This window comes from Bidens hawaiensis, unplaced genomic scaffold, assembly GCF_021521415.1.
Source record: "Bidens hawaiensis isolate Kalapana, Puna unplaced genomic scaffold, B.hawaiensis_p1.1 tig00019553_1, whole genome shotgun sequence".
Classification (NCBI taxonomy): Eukaryota; Viridiplantae; Streptophyta; class Magnoliopsida; order Asterales; family Asteraceae; genus Bidens; species Bidens hawaiensis.
Genome location: NW_027492967.1, coordinates 35,595 through 51,941, shown reverse-complemented (window position 1 = coordinate 51,941; position 16,347 = coordinate 35,595). Strand labels below are relative to the sequence as shown.

Sequence of the window (16,347 nt, the reverse complement as noted above, 5' to 3'; positions counted from 1 at the left end):
AGGTTATATTTTTCACAAAGAATTGAAGCTACAACTACATTGTTAATCAACAGTAAGCTATCACCTTAGCTACCTCAAAAGCCTTGCTGCTGCCACTGTATGATTTGTGTGTGTACCCGTCTCTTTCTCGGGTGGCGGTTTAACATACTTCCCGATCACTTTCTGGTGTGTCCGGTTCTTGATTCTCTGAATCTTGGCTCGGGTTTTCAGTTTCTTGTTTTCTTTCTCTTTTCTCGATCGGATCCTTTCTTTTTCATACACACCTTGCCAGAAAACCTCACCGGTTGCAGGCCATAACCACCGCCTTCCAGGGTGGTCCGAATCGGCTTCCTCAGCAAGATCTTCATCCATGGCCTTGAGGGTGTTGTAATCAAACCATTTGACCCACATTTTGCCAGCTCGTTTCTTGAAACCATGTTGTTCTTGCATTGCTCCCGTGTTTGGATTTATGTACACCATTCTTCTCGCATTGTGATACGCCCAAACGTTTATAACAACCTCCAGAACCCGAGAGTAGCACTTCTTGTCCTGCCAAGAAACCACAAGTGTAAGCGTAAACTTGGGCTGTCACTTTTACCCAAAACCCAACCCGATAAAACCTGTACCCAAACCCGAGAAAATACTAACCCGAACCCGAACCCAAACCGAAGTAATTCGGGTTGGTTCTTGGGTCTGACTTATGGGTTTTGGGTCAACCCGAATAAACTCTTTAATTTTAAAACCAAATAAATGTATTTTTAGGTATAATAGACTAAGCGTTAGCCACTAAAGTTATCAGACCGAATCTAGCCCTAATTGACTGTTGTCATTCCACCTATTATGGATCGACTGTTTATTGTTAATTTATGTTTTCAGTTTATGACTAATAGCAACCGTAATCGAACAACCAAATCAGGCCTGATTGAAGGCGATTATAGTTGGATTTTGTTTCACTTTTATTTTGAATTGTTTTATCAGGTTATGCTGGTTTATTATTTAGTTATTTACGTTACGAGCAAAGAAGAATATGTTGTTCAATTTTAGCATTGTAGTTTTTTTATTTTTATTTGTTTTCTAAAGTACTCAAAACCCGATTAACCCAAACACAAACCCAAAAAACCCGTGAGTGATTTGGGTTGGGTTTCGGGTCAAGATTTAACACTTTAAAACCCGAAGAACCAACCTGAAAAACCCGAAACCCAAAGAACACCCCTAGTGTAAACCATCCAATTTGGAACCTTTTTTTTCTCTTGTTTGACCGTTGTCAATAAACGACTGAAGAAAAACATACCTTGGACAGACTTAGGTAGCACAAACCACTCCGGAGATGCTCTTCATACACTTGTGCGTCTAATGCATCGACAAACATTCTGCAAACATCATTGAAATATGAATTTGTTCACTGCTTAAATCTAATGTCTTTGTATAATTCAAAACCGATCCACAAACTAACCTTGAGAACATTACAAACTCAAGGAAAGATTTTGTTGGCATGGCCCAACTATGCATGACAGACCATGTATCTCCATCTGCGGGCATCGGAGGTATAACTGTCGAGTTATTGTTTATCCCATACATTTTCTTGAAAGCTTCCGAGAATGCAAACCTTGTACCAATCATACATAAGATGAATCAAACGATAGTTAATGGATGCATGAGATTTAAAGAAAGTGATTTGTTCCTGATGTAAGTTCAAGATCCTTACTTGCAATTACCGGCATTTATCGAATCACAAAAAGACCAAAAGTCGTGTTGTGTAGGGTTTCTTGGGTCTGTATCCATACGAACCCAAAAGTAGACGGCATCACCGTGTCTCTGAGCTTCAATATCTTCTACTAAAGCAACCTCAGCCTTTCCTGATAAAGATTCCTGCTTTTTATAACAAGATTGACGTGTTTAGTATAAAAACGGTGACTTGAGAGATTGTTTAAAAAACTAACTTGCCTTCCTGGCTGTAGCTCGCCATGATGAGAACCCAATCCAAGAGTTCTTGTGTATGCGGTCAATACGGTTAGCAATGGCAAAAAAAGCTCCAAAATCACTGAGGGTGTCCCGGTAATACGGTGTGTTTAGAAGGGCAAGGCGAGAAGGTGCGTCAATGTCGTCTTTTCTTGGTCTTAGGCCCTTTGTGGACTGCGGTATCATCATATTGGTAAATGTTTAGCTTAAAAATACTAGAAAATTATTTTTTTTTACTTTATATTCATCCCTATAACACTACACTAAAGATAAGCCAACATATGACCAACAAACTGAAACCTATACAATTTGACTTAAACCATATATAAATAAATAAATAAATAAATAAATAAATAAACAGATAAAATAAATAAAAAATGTAACCATGCAAGAAACCTTACATCCTGCCTACAAAGTAAAGAAACAATACTTGACCAAACTTTAGAACGATTTCGACACCGAGATATTCTTTTCCATGTACTGCACTAAATTAACATATTATTTCTCTCTTTTTACACTAAAATAGCCTTAAGACTGGATTTTTACATAAAATGATTTTAAAATAGGCAAGAGGAAACATAACCACGCAAGAAAAACACAAATCTAGATGCAAAGTCCAATAGGTTTTATAAATGAGTAATGAAAACAGAGTGACTTACAAGACCAATACCACGATATAATGATTTTTGGTGCAGAAAAGGCCAAGATCCTTGACCAAAGTATGGTTCATAGATGCATAATGGTTGACCCGTCCTTTCGAGTTCTCCCTCATCCCTCTCATGCAAATCATTCTTACTTCTGTCGGCTTTCTTTGAATTTTTGTATACTTCCTCCCATGTTCCCTTTGATTGCTCACTTCTATCCCTCAGCTGCAAACCAATGTCATCAGTTCTTTGTAAATATATGAGTAAGCAAGTAAATAGTTTCACATAAAAATTACCAAGATAGCAATTTTGCAACTTTAATGGTGACAGGAAAAAAAACCATGGATAAAAAATAACTCTTTTTTTTTCATTACCTCATCATCTTCTCTTGCCTTTCTAGCTTTCATGATCTGATTTCTTTTTTCTTCTTCCCATAAACTGTAAACAAATGTATCATTGGCTGGAATAGCACCCGAACTCTGTTCTTTTAGAGTACGATTCCATTGACTTTCAACCTGATCTAAGAAATGGTGAATCTTCAAAGTTCTATTAACATATCCATGATCTGCAATAGCCTCAAAAAGATGCCATTGCCATTCTGTTTTGGTATCCGAAGGAATTTCCGATATTGACCTCGGAGATGCGACTTCAGAAGGAAGTTTCATGATGTTTTCTATCAATGAAGCATACCCTTCAACAGATTCCAAAACCATCATGTTTTTAGCAGTATTTTTACCCGTTAATGCAATATTACGAGCCAGAGACGATAGTTTTCCTTCAGACACCACTTGCAGCAGTACCCGTGTCAAATCCTTAATATTCTCTTTTGGAAAAAGATAGCCATCTATCCCATCATTGACCTGAAACGTGTTATCAAATTATTAGTTTTCAGAAATAGAAGTATGACAATGGAAGTCAAAGGATGAAAGATTGTAGCTTTTACATGTTTCTTGATAATTGATAGCTCAGGAGCAACTATTGGTTTCTCAAGACACATTGCCTTTATCAGAATGTCTGGGAAAGATTGTTCTTCTAGGAATGACCCGTATATTACAATATCCGCTATGTCTAGAACACTAGTATCTTCATTAATGGCAACATGCTTCACAGTTCCCCTAGGGTAATTAAGGTTTGAGGCAATTTCCTACAAGAATAAACATTAACATCAAATTGGTTAAATAAAGAATATGTAAAAACCACCCAAGTAACTTTAACTTTAAAAATATGAGGGACTAAGAAAACAAGTAGAAAAAAAAAAGTAAACATTTTTACCTCCATGGCTGCACTGTAATTACTTGTTAAATCTTGACTGAAAACTATAATCTTGATACAAGGAGTTGAGGAATCACCAACAGGAAACTTGGCCAAAAGTGGCAATAAAGCCTTTAAAACAAGAGCATGCTCCAGCCATATTCCTTTATACAGAAACTCACTACCCACTATACCGACAACAAAATCATCAATTCCTATATTCATATTTACACGCGCATTTTCGTCATGAATGACCGTTGGGTTATCTACTTTGCATGTTACAGGAGTTCCAGGTACCACAAAATAGTTTCCAGCATCAAATGAAGCATAAAACATCTGAAAATGAGTAAGATAAAAAAAATTTATATATAAGATACGAAGCCATATGACAAAACCATTAAAGAGATTAACTTATACATACCGGTAGGGCATAATTTGGGAAGACAACAACTTTAGACCGATTAAAAATTGCTTTCCAATCATCAATCAACTCAGCCTGGCCATTAGAGATGTATCTTGCAGCACGTATGGCGAGTGTTTTTTCATGGACAGTCCATATAAGAGGTACGGATTTAAACGGCTCCTGCAAAAGGCTGTAACAACTAAATTCAGGGTCTTGTAAGAAATAAAACTGTCTTGTAAAAAATGAACACAAATATGTCCACATACAATGAAATGACATCCTTTGCTGCAAGAGAGTTCACGAGTACTCCATCATAGCTACAAGATTATACAAAATTGTTAAAAACACAAAGTTGATCATTATCTTGTGGTACAATCATTTATATATAACAGAAAAATCTATGGAGTTCATATTGGCGATATAACGGTGGGATATCGGTCCCAAGCAAAATATCGGTTCAAATACCGGTCAGAATATCAGTACGGACATTATTGGCGATATTGACCGATATTTGACTGATATTTCGGATGCCTTGGTTGATATTTGACTGATAGTTCACGGCTTACGATTAGATTATGTTTCAAATATTGACAATTTTTATATTACTATTAATATTATATATGTTTACATGTTTATACATGCATATATATAAATTCTGCATGATTTTAAAATTACCGACATCCCACCGCAATAATTGATATCTCAAATATCGATCCTCGACAGATATTCGATTCTTTTACCGCACTAGTCGCACAGTGAAAAATTATGTATGTATAATGAAACAAGAGTTTGGTTCGGTTTGGTCCAATTCAAAACAGTTGGGACCAATCACGGGTGGTTCAGTTAGTTTTTCAGACCAAACCCGTACTACTTATACAAAACTTCATGAACTAAGATAATACAGTATAGAGAGAAAATAAACATACTTTAACCAGTCGATCATAATGCCTGATTTATCACTAGCGTCAATAATATGGACCGGAACTCCACTAGTTCTCCAAATATGGTGAACAGGCCCGTCTTCGAGTGAGTAAACCTGCACAAGAAGTTAACCACGTGGATGTGTAAATTAGCTTTTTAACCACTCCTTTTTAACAACACTAGTACTACACTCAAAAGGCAGTCGATTTCCTCACAAGATTAACACATGAATACAAATAACTGAAGAAGTTATATAAGTTTTTAACCTATATGCAAGTTAATTATCTTGATTATATAATTCTGATTCTTCAAATCATTATAATCACTCTGAAAATGCACATCCAAACACGGGAAATAATAAGACACCGACCTTTGTAATCTCATACAAGCATAAGCTAAAAAACAAGTTTGATGAAAAATTTATATACAAACTCGGCTCAATCAATGGCCTCAACCAGTAATAATATTATAAAAGTAAATACCTCAAGTTGATATCCAATTTCCCTTAAAGCAGCTGCAAGAGTGAGCATCAATATCTGGTGTGGGTCAACCAGCATATCTGCAAAAACCTGCAAATGGAACCCTATAATAAAACTCAAACGCACAAACAATATCATTAATTATTATCATTAGTACTCACTCACCAAAGCAAGGTTAGGCATTCTATTCCCAAACCTAGTGAGTGTTAATTTTGAGCCAGCAAAAGAAACATTAATATTATTTTTTTCTTCAGTGAGGAATTTGATCAAACAGTTGGTGGGCACATCCTGACCAAAATCCAAAGCAGCAATTTGTTGTTGAATATCGAAATGATGATCTTGTATGAAGAAATCGTCATCGGAGAGAGGCAGAAAGAGCTGAAACAAGAACATGAAGAAGATGAATACAGCCAAAACAGACACCCATTGCAAGTAATCAATCTTCTTTAGAATGCTCAATCTTTTCTCAAATACGGGTAAGGGTTTTAAACAACCACCCATTTAATTCCCAGATCACAAGTAACTAACTTTTTCTATTCTAATTGCCTTCCAATCACCAGATCTTGATTATTATTATTATTACTGCTTCAGATTTGAGGTCAACTCGTCTTCTTCTCTTCTCATCACTTATTATTATTATTATTATTCCGTGGGTGATTATCAAGTAAATATTATTATGCAGATTGAATGAATGTAATGATTTTATATTATTTTATGGCTGTTTGTAAAACTTTTTTTTTTCTTTTAATTCCAAGTGTGAATTTACTGTGTGCAGGGTCCATGTTTTTCTTTTGTCAGCCCAACATACAGATAATTGTTTAGATACTTGTAAATTGTGACCTAATGAAAAAAGACCACCTTACAGCTAGCTGGCCCAAGTTAAGCCTTTAAATGTCTTAAGTATTATTTGTGAGGATTGAACCTTGTCTCCATCGAAATATTGAAAACCTCAGCTTTCTATCACTACACCATACCGAATCCATGTTAACTTCAGTGTTTCTAAAAGTTATTTAATTTATGTATATATTTGCTAAGTTTTATTATACTTTTAATAAATATGTTGAAGATATAGTTTTAAGTTATTTAATTAAAACTTTTTATTTTTCTTGCACGTAATTAGATTAATAACAATTGACAAATCTGCTTTAGTTCAATTGATATTGGAGGGTAATTGAAAATTCGAGCTAGAAACTGCAATGCCTCAACTCTCAAGTTTTAATCTGATCACAATTGGTTTGACCATAATAAGCCCGGGCGGCCGGTTTTCCCGAAACATAAAATAGTGAGTGGGCTTGGACTACCCAACACTGTCCGTGAACGCAGACGTATTGAGTGCCTTTTGCCATTGTATTATCCGGCCTCCGTTTTATACTTTATACATACACAAGAGTTTGAATAAATCATGTTATAATATACTTAAAGCTTAAAATAAAACGTAGATGCAAGCGCAAGAATCCTATTGGTCCATGTAGTAGTCTTAGGTGTGCCATTTCAACAATTTTTATTTTCTTAAATATGTTATTTTTTATCATAAGAAATACAAATATGCTTATATTATTTTAGGCATTAATTATATATATAACAAACAAGAACTTTGGCGACGTTGGAACATTATTGGTCCATTTGACAGCATCTAATTGGACCATATAATTTATAGTGTTTTTTTTGTTTTTTTTAATTAAACGATTGTTCGTGTCGTCTCAACATCCGGGATCGACAACGCTCGGATTTTACCGACTCAAAGCCGCAACACAAGGGACAATTAAGCTGGGGTTTTACCAAAGACCGGATTTTGCCAACATTTTTGTTTTGATTCCGGTATTGTGATGAACGTAATTGAAACCGACCGAATTCACATCGACTCACTGCCACAATGCTCGAGTTGTACCAGCTTCCCGGTTTTACCGACTCACCGCCCCAACGTTAGGCACCAACAACGTTTGGGTTTTTTTCGGGTTTTACCGACCGAATAAACATCGTTTTAAATATTTTATTTGTTTATAAGTTAATTTGAAGAACTTATTTCATAGATTTTAATGCTTAGGTTTACCCACTGTGCCTATACTATAACGAACATAATTGATATTAGCTGAATTCGCGTTGACTAGTTGCAATAATGCGACCGGTACATAAGCATATCCGACCTGGCCCGGCGTGTAGAAAAACTAGTTTTTTAAAAGTTACATGAGTGGTGTTGATATTATATTGCGGTTTATTCTTTTTATCGTATATACGTTGTCGATACTATTTTGGCCGTTTACCTTTTTTTATATATTAAATTATACGAGTGCCGGTATTATTTTAGGTGTTTATTCTTTTATGATTAGCTATGCGGGTGTTGATACTATTTTAGTCGCTTATTGACTTACTCTTTTGGTTTAGTGTTTGTGTCAATATTATACTGTAATGAACTTAACTAATACCAACCAAATTTTCGTCAATTTTCCGACGCAATGCTCATGGTTTATAACTAGTTTGTTTTGTTCACGTTGGTCTGTTCATCTCCATTTTAGAGCCCATTTTGTGGGTTTTGTATTTCCCCTTTATTTCCGGGCTTAATAGAAAGCTTTACATTAGTTAATGTGCTTTAATTTTTCTATTGAGTATGGTTATAAATATAAAGAGAATCTTAATTAATAAGTTTGAAAATGACAATTATTTCAAAGAAATATGTTGGATCAAAGGTAGTTATTCAAAAATAAGAAGAAAAAAAGCTACATGTAAGAGCAACTAAATATGATACCACTATAATTTCTCTTCGTTTGTAATTGGGAAAAATTTAACATGTTACATGACTTGCAGTGTTTGCGCTCACGTCGCATTGCACAAGCACTCTTCTAGTTGCATTAAAAGGACATCCAGATGTAGAGAATAGGTTTAACTTGAGCATTCTATTTTACAGTAGTTTTTAAATGAATGTTTTTGGTCTTCAGCTGTTGCATAAAAGGCCAGGTCAACTTATGATTATAATGAAAAAGTCCCCTAAGCGGCATAATTGGTTCGATACAAACGCAGTTTTTGTTGCGTCGATGACGTTATATGATGATCTAATATGAATAAGATGCATTGTATGAATGTATGCTTGCTTTACTCTCATCAATCAGAATTCAGAATCAAAGAGGAAAGAACGGGTAAGTCCTATTTATTACACACATTTAAGTGTTTCTTACAACATATACAACTCCACGCTACAACCATACTTACCGATACTGACTACTTCTGCTGCATTCCTGATCCTACACACTGTTCAAATTATTTATATTAATACGAATCAACTTAAATGCAAACAAAATAAAATGCTGCGGGTGACTCAATTTAAACCCTTTTTGTACCTTGCATTTGGATACTATTAAGCCGATCCTTTCAATTGTTTGCTAGTCTTTTGCTTCACAAAGAAAGCCGATAACAGGCTCTTGCTGTGAGCAGGTGTGCGCCTAGGGTTATCAAATGATCGGAACGGTGTCATTGGCTTGGGACCCTCATCCAGATCCTGTCATTCCATCAATTGCATATTACCAAATGACTAAAATACCCTCTCGGTTGTGGACCAAAACAAAATCGGTGCAGAAGCTAACATTCAAATAATAATAGTTTTTGTTCATTTTGACATACCCTTTGTGTGATGCCAAGTGTCTGCATTGCTGAACTTGAAGCGGCCCCTACATTCGACAACTGAAGATGACTTGTTAATGCTCTTTTCCCCATTGTCTCTTCAAAATCTACATAGACAAGTACTTAAATTTCAGTTTCCAGTAACAAACATCTACCTAATATAGCAAATTAAGTAAACTCATGCATACTTGATGTGTGAACAGATGTAGGAGTACTACGGCGGGAAGTTTTGGAATCTTCAACGCTGCAAATGTAAAAAAACATAATAATATCTTGTTATTTACCATTTCGTTTTTTCAGGCCTTAATCTGTTTACTCAATGATATGAGAATAGAAAAAATTGCGGATTACCTCGTCAACGGCCGTGAACTCCCTTTCAAAGTAGATTTGGTTTCAGTTGCTAAATGCCAAGAAAGAGTATTTGCAGCTGGGGTACCTGGATTAAACGCAAAGTATACGTACGTATGTATTATAGGACTCAGATGCTTACAACTTTATGAACAATTCTAATGCTGGAATATCTACTGGTTTAAGAGAAAGACCTCCCTCGGTACTATGGGTTACACTATTTCAATTGGTGCGGGTTTGACTATAATGTTTGACTTTCTAATCCACCATACTTGACTTTTTAGAAAAATTAGCAATTCACCTTGTGAAAATGCTCAAAAAACAGTATAGTTTGCAGGAACAGCAAACTCTAGAGAAATAAGTAAAATATAAAAGAAGAAATAACCATCACACTAACATTATATTCAAACCGTCACGCTAACTTTTTTGGAACAAGAAGCCAACTTAGATGGTGCAAAAGCTAACTTTTTTTTTACCAATGACAAACTAACGTAATCTTTTGAACCCACTTCAACAGTCAATACCATCAATTGACTTTTAGTAACATTAATGGGCAAATAGGTAATATTAACTTAAATTTATCTTGAGAAAGACAGTGTTGCAGTTTTCATGGGTGAAGGCAGTATATGACTATATGCTACCTGAAGTAAATTGACAAGGTCGTGGTTGAAGATGGCTTTCTCTGGCATCAGCTTGAAACTGTGGACTAAAATGGACCTTTTTGTTGACAGAATCTAGCTTGAAATAAAAGGCACAGTACCAAAAGGAACATTAAGTTGTTGCATGTTGATCAATGAGCATTATTTAAGTATTCCAATATAAAGATAAGATTCTTACTGGGTAAAATATAATGCTTGTGATGACTTGGTAAAACTGCTAACAATTGTTGCTGCCTAATAGCTTCTCTATCCGTATACGTTTGGCATGTAAGAAGTTTCTTAACAACAACAAAAAAGATATAGTCATACTATGTAGGTTGGTTAACTTTCTGAACCACTGACACGATCTTGTTTTAATGCCACAGATACAGCAAAGCTTGCAAAATAAGGTGATTTTGGACAAAATATGGATAGTAAGATATTAAGATGCAAAAAAAAAGGTATTGTAACAGCAATTTTTTTTGTCCAAAATCCCCATTCTTGTAGAGTGTTTCTTCTTTTGTTAACATTTTTGTACTAAATGGTGATTACTGATTAGCTTGCAGCAAGAGACGAAAACCAATGGTTTTAGAAGTCAATAACTACATTATGGCTGTATCAAAGACCTCTTAGGAGAAAAATTAATATATCTAACCTGTTGTAAACATGTAACATGTAACTCTGTTGATGAAATTTCTAAAGTCTGTTGGTCCACAAGGTCTGTGAGTTTGTAAGCAACAGTGCCAATATGGTCAACAGCATTTACAAGGGCTCGAATGGCGTAGTCTTTCAGGTTATCAAGGACCCTGCAAAATTTATATAAATGGATGATTCTAGATTGAAACTTTGCAAAAAGAGGAAACATGTTCATTCGACATCCTAAAAGAATTACTCTAATAAATAATAATAGTTTGTTTACCATGAAAAGTTAAATATGATAGTTTGAAAAGTAAATTACTCATACAATTGACCCTGAGGCTAAGCTCTCAATTTGATAGGTAATCAGTGAGATGATTCTTACATCTGTTTTTGTTCACTGTGCAGATAAGATTTTTCACAATATTCTGCCGCCGAATAAAGCTGAGGCCTTAAGTTTTTGAGTTCCTAAAACATGATAAAACAACTAAAGTCGATTAGCAATACCAAAAATAGCTATTACTCCAGCATCACAAAGCGACCTCCAACAATCGCCAGTAAGAGGCTTAAAACACATCTCTCTATATTTGGTAAACTAACAAGTTGGGTATGTTATGACACATTGGTCAAGTAGCAATACACGAAGATATAACTCAGCACTAACAGCAAACTTCAAGAGAAAAGCCATTGAGATTAACAATGTCAATCTGACACCAACAAACCTTAAGTAAGACTCATCATATCCCAAAACAAACGGCATTGCATATACAATCAGTATGCATTTAGAGAGAAAAATAAATAATGTAGTGGATACTTTTTGCATTGTCCTGTGCACTATTTTCCTCATTTCTTTTCTCTCCAGATTTCAATTTCAAGTCCATTCACCTCTTCTTAAGGGACAAACAACCACGTTTTCACCACAAAAATCGGTTTCAACCAAAGTGATAGAAACTGGAAAGAAATAAGTTTATTTTATTTAATGATCTTATTGCACAAACAATGTTTTGTTTACTCACTTATAACATATAGTCTATGAACTAAACAAACAGCAAACATTTTCCACTTCTACATTTGTTTTCATACACATAAAGCATGTAGTTTTTTTAGTATTAATTAGCTTACAATTAAATTTGTGAGAGATTATACTATAGATATATTTGGTTCTATGATGCTTGACGGCTTAAAGTGTGATGAAAATCCCTGGTGAAAATGTTAAATTACCCAAACTACCAAAACAGTACAAGCTAGTCACAAGTTTAAACCAAACCCTATCCTATAACTAAATGATAGCCTTGTGTGCCCTGATGTTAGTACTTGTTAACAAAAAAAGGAATGGTCGGTGTCAACAGTTCGGTCTGGCTACGAAGTTTGTGTTGGTGTTTTTGTTAACATTCATATTCATATATTGATTTACGTATAAATAAATCACACAATATACTTATATATGTGTGTTTTATAGTTAATATTTTTACTTAAATCTATACGACAAGAATAGAAAAGTCATTAAAAATATTAAAATTAAAAACCTTTAATAAACAAACGTTAATGAACATAAAAGAATGTAAACGAACACATTATCGAACAAAATTCGACAAACATGGCCTCTGCTCGTGTTCGTTCATTTAGTTAATCGAACGAAATTCCTTGTTCATGTTAGTTCAATTTTAAATGAACATAAACAAACTTCCTGATGAACAGTTCACGAACAGTACAGTTCGTTAGCTTCGTTTACAGCCCCAGGCATCACATGAACATGTTAAATGTTTATTAACACAAACCACCAGTATCATGAGAGCCATTCACAAGTTTTGAACCAAATTCACGTCTGCAACTGATTAAACTCCGACTTAGTTAGGGTTTTAATATTACAATATATTCGCATCACACTTAAGCTACTAATAAGAAAGAAACCTACTAGTGTAGTGGTAAGTCATATTCACAGAACATAATCCAAGATCAATATGTAAATATCAATGAATATAACAAACCCTGTCCAATAATAACTAACTCCATACAAATCGACCTGATTACCCTTTGTGTGCCCTGATGTTAGTACTTGTTCATCACAAGTATGTGTTGGTATGTTATTAACATTTATATTCATATGTTAATTTACATACAAATTAATCACATAATATATTTGTGTTATAGTAAATGTATATGAGAAGATTAGAAAAGTGAATGAAGAAACATTAACAAACACATGGCCTCTGTTGGTGTTAGTTGATTTATTATTTATTAAGCGTACGAACATAAACAAACTTGTCTCCAAACAGTTTAGGCGTGAAAATGAATATGTTAAATGCTTAATATTTAATAATACAGCCAAAGCAGCAGTAGCGTAGGAGGCATTCAATTTAGAAGCAAATTGAAGGCTACAACTGACTTAATTACTCACTCACATGATCAGAGCTTTAGTAACTACTACAACTGACTGACTGACTGACTGACTGAGCATTGCTTGCTTATGTTGGTGTTGGTTGATTTATTAAAGGAACCTAAACTCCTTCCGTGCGTGTATATATTAATTATGGCTTAATTTTAACAGAAACACCTACTAGTCGTCCAATTCATACTACACAATAATAATAATAATAATGAATTGAATACCTGTAGAGCTTTAACAAATCCAATGCTCCCTAGCGTAGCGTAGTAGGTGATCGTAAAATGTAAACGGAGGTGAAGTAAGTGTGTGTGTGTGTTGGTTGTCTTCGTATTTATTGTATTGAGTGGTAGTTGGGAGTTAGAGGAGAAAACGCGAGTCCTCTTTCCAATTACGCGAGAACAGAGACTTAAGCGATTTGGTGTATAACAAAGTGCATTTAAGCGATTTGGTATATAACATATGATGCTTTGAAAGTATCTTCTAGAAAAAGCGATACGTGAAAGTAATGTTTATAAGTTACGCAAAAACATCATCTATTATACATATAAACTAGGGGGGAATCCTGACCCAAATCTATTCATTTGGGTCAGTTTGGGTTATTTTAAAAACCTTATGGGTTACGTAATTTAATTAAATGGGTCAGAATGGGTTATTTATAAAAATAGAGATTATTAAACCGGGTCAAATTGGGTTGATGTTATTAAAAAAAATGGGTTGCTAGGGTTACCTACTCATCTGCTCACTAAAACCCACGGGTCAACTACTTCTTCCAGACACCACCTCTCTATAGCCGGCAGTTGGTTTCATTTCATACAAGCGACAACCAATCCGTCACCACCACCGACGTTTGCCGCCGTGAGCTACAATTCATCACCACCACCACCGACGTTCGCCATCGTGAACTACAATTCATCTTCATCTCTGGGTAATCAATTTTGATTGATTTATGTATATGTTTCAAAATTAAGTTTCGATTTGGCGTTCATATCATCGGCTCATATATGGTTATTAATTTCAAATGGCGAGTTTAGACGTTTGTTTGAAGTATTGGTTATGTAACTTGTTGAAACGGGCAAAAACAAGTTGAGCTACTGGTTTTTATTGCTGAATTGCTTCAAAACTAGTCAAAACGAGCTGTTAGGTGCTGAAACGAAGTGAAAAATAGCTTAAACAAGTTGTTAAGTGCTGAAACGAACTGAAAAAACCACTTAAACGAGCTGTTAAGCGCTGAAACGAACTAAAAAAAACCGCTTAAACGAGCTTTTAAGCGCGGAAACGACCTGAAAAATTGCTTAAACGAGCTGTTAGGCGCTAAAACGAACTGCAAAATCGCTTAAACGAGCTGTTAGGCGCTGAAATGAACTGCAAAATCGCTTAAACGAGCTGTTAAGTGTTGAAACAAACTGAAAAAATCGATTAAATGAGCTTTTGTTGTTTAAATGAGCTGTAACGTTTTGAAAACGCGCTGATTCGTTGGTCCAAAAAAAAACTGACCCGAAATTCGTTTTGACCCGTTCTGACCAGAATCTGTTGACCCTAACCCGTTCCGACACGAACCAAAACAACCATTTTTTTAAGTGACTCGTTTCGACCCTAACCCGTTTCAACCCTAACCCATTCCGACCCATGACCCGTTTCGACCCAACCCAACCCAGTTGCCACCTCTAATATCAACGAAAGCTCAAAAATCATACGTGTCGTGATGCGGTTGCTTCCCTCTTTTATGGAAGCCACCATATTGCTTGATTTTTAAAAAGAGGTTTCTCATGAATTTGACCCGAATTCACGGGTATGAGTCTTACCAAACCCAGTGTAACACCCCGACCAAAGGTGGCGGAACGTGCCGGGGTGCAACCGATTGCCCCAAAACACAAGATACTATTTAAAGTGACAATATTTATTTAACTCATTTTATTTCAACAAATCAATAAACGACACATCTAGTCTACACAAACAAGTTGAATACAATTAGCAATTATATTGTTCGTTTCACTAATATCCTAATAGTCTTGGTAACGTTTTCGTCAAGTCCTCGAGTCAATAAAAGTCAAACCTGTAACATTTCATAAAATAAAGTTTATCAACACAAAGGTTAGTGAGCAATTCATAAGTTTGAGCATATAAGTATATAGTAATAAAAGGCCACAAAACTTGTATACAAAACAATAAATAATAGCAACAATTTAGATATGCAAAAGATAAATAGTTCGGACCCTTTCAAAATGGTAACAACCAAGTATACTCGGATCATAGTGTCAATGAGGCTACCCTCCTCATGCTAAAATAGTTATCGTTAATAAGAATACATTAACGACACCCTCCATAAGAGAATAACAAATGGACTCGGGATTTCGATCCGGATCGCGATACCGTCTATAAGGGGATGCCAAATAGATCGGATTTTGTGAGGCCAACCTGCCTTAGCATTCAAAGTTTAGCATTCAAGTGTGGCTACCCGCCTAAGCAATAAACATTTAAGCATGTAAGCATATAGCACCAAATCGAGCATTTATTTAAGTAAAGTATGCAATCACGTTTGTGGGTTTAAAGATTCAAGTAAATAAAGCATTTAGTTTGATAAGTATGAAATGTCACCCCAAAACGGAAGATGGAAAAAGGGGTATGAAATTACTCACCTCGATTGACGAATCGGGAAATAATAAATGATCGACAATTAGAAAGCTTGTAAACGAAACGAACGAATCCGACTTGAAAGCTAATTGAAAACGAATAAGTAAAATATATTAATGAACTTAAACTTTAGTTGAAATTACATTGAAACATTGGACGAGAAGGTTCGGTTGTTAATTGGGTTACCGATTAGTTTGTTAATGATTAGGGACTCGTACTTAATTAATAATTTAAAATAAAATAATATTATTTTATTTGGGCTTTTAAATACCTAAACAAATATTATATAGAAACAAGACGGGTTTAAATCAAGAGTTCGGTTTTTATGAAAATGAATTTATAATGAAGCTTATAATAATATTATTTATGACGATGATAATAATGATAATGATAATTTTAAAAAGAAATGTTTCATATATATATATATAGGGTGAGTATCATTTAAGAACTAGTAAATTTG

General features: G+C 34.9%; 2 protein-coding genes across 2 annotated transcripts; both read right to left on the bottom strand.

The window, feature by feature from the left end:
• LOC143558524 (uncharacterized) lies at nt 1-6,312 on the bottom strand. Its single transcript, XM_077047350.1, has 14 exons — nt 5,802-6,312; nt 5,640-5,726; nt 5,163-5,272; nt 4,503-4,553; nt 4,255-4,426; nt 3,855-4,169; nt 3,526-3,726; nt 2,957-3,442; nt 2,598-2,807; nt 1,924-2,112; nt 1,685-1,848; nt 1,433-1,585; nt 1,271-1,349; nt 1-528 (listed from the first exon to the last, which is right to left on the bottom strand). Exons 1-14 carry the CDS (start codon nt 6,135-6,137, stop codon nt 70-72), a joined length of 3,012 nt encoding a protein of 1,003 aa, XP_076903465.1. The 5' UTR covers nt 6,138-6,312; the 3' UTR covers nt 1-69.
• Nucleotides 6,313-8,209: 1,897 nt separating this feature from the next.
• LOC143558523 (protein ABIL1-like) lies at nt 8,210-13,502 on the bottom strand. Its single transcript, XM_077047349.1, has 10 exons — nt 13,481-13,502; nt 11,256-11,338; nt 10,890-11,040; nt 10,434-10,533; nt 10,238-10,330; nt 9,600-9,684; nt 9,437-9,492; nt 9,249-9,355; nt 8,969-9,126; nt 8,210-8,879 (listed from the first exon to the last, which is right to left on the bottom strand). Coding segments are annotated over exons 2-9 (735 nt in total). The 5' UTR covers nt 11,258-11,338; nt 13,481-13,502; the 3' UTR covers nt 8,210-8,879; nt 8,969-8,985.
• Nucleotides 13,503-16,347: the final 2,845 nt, after the last annotated feature.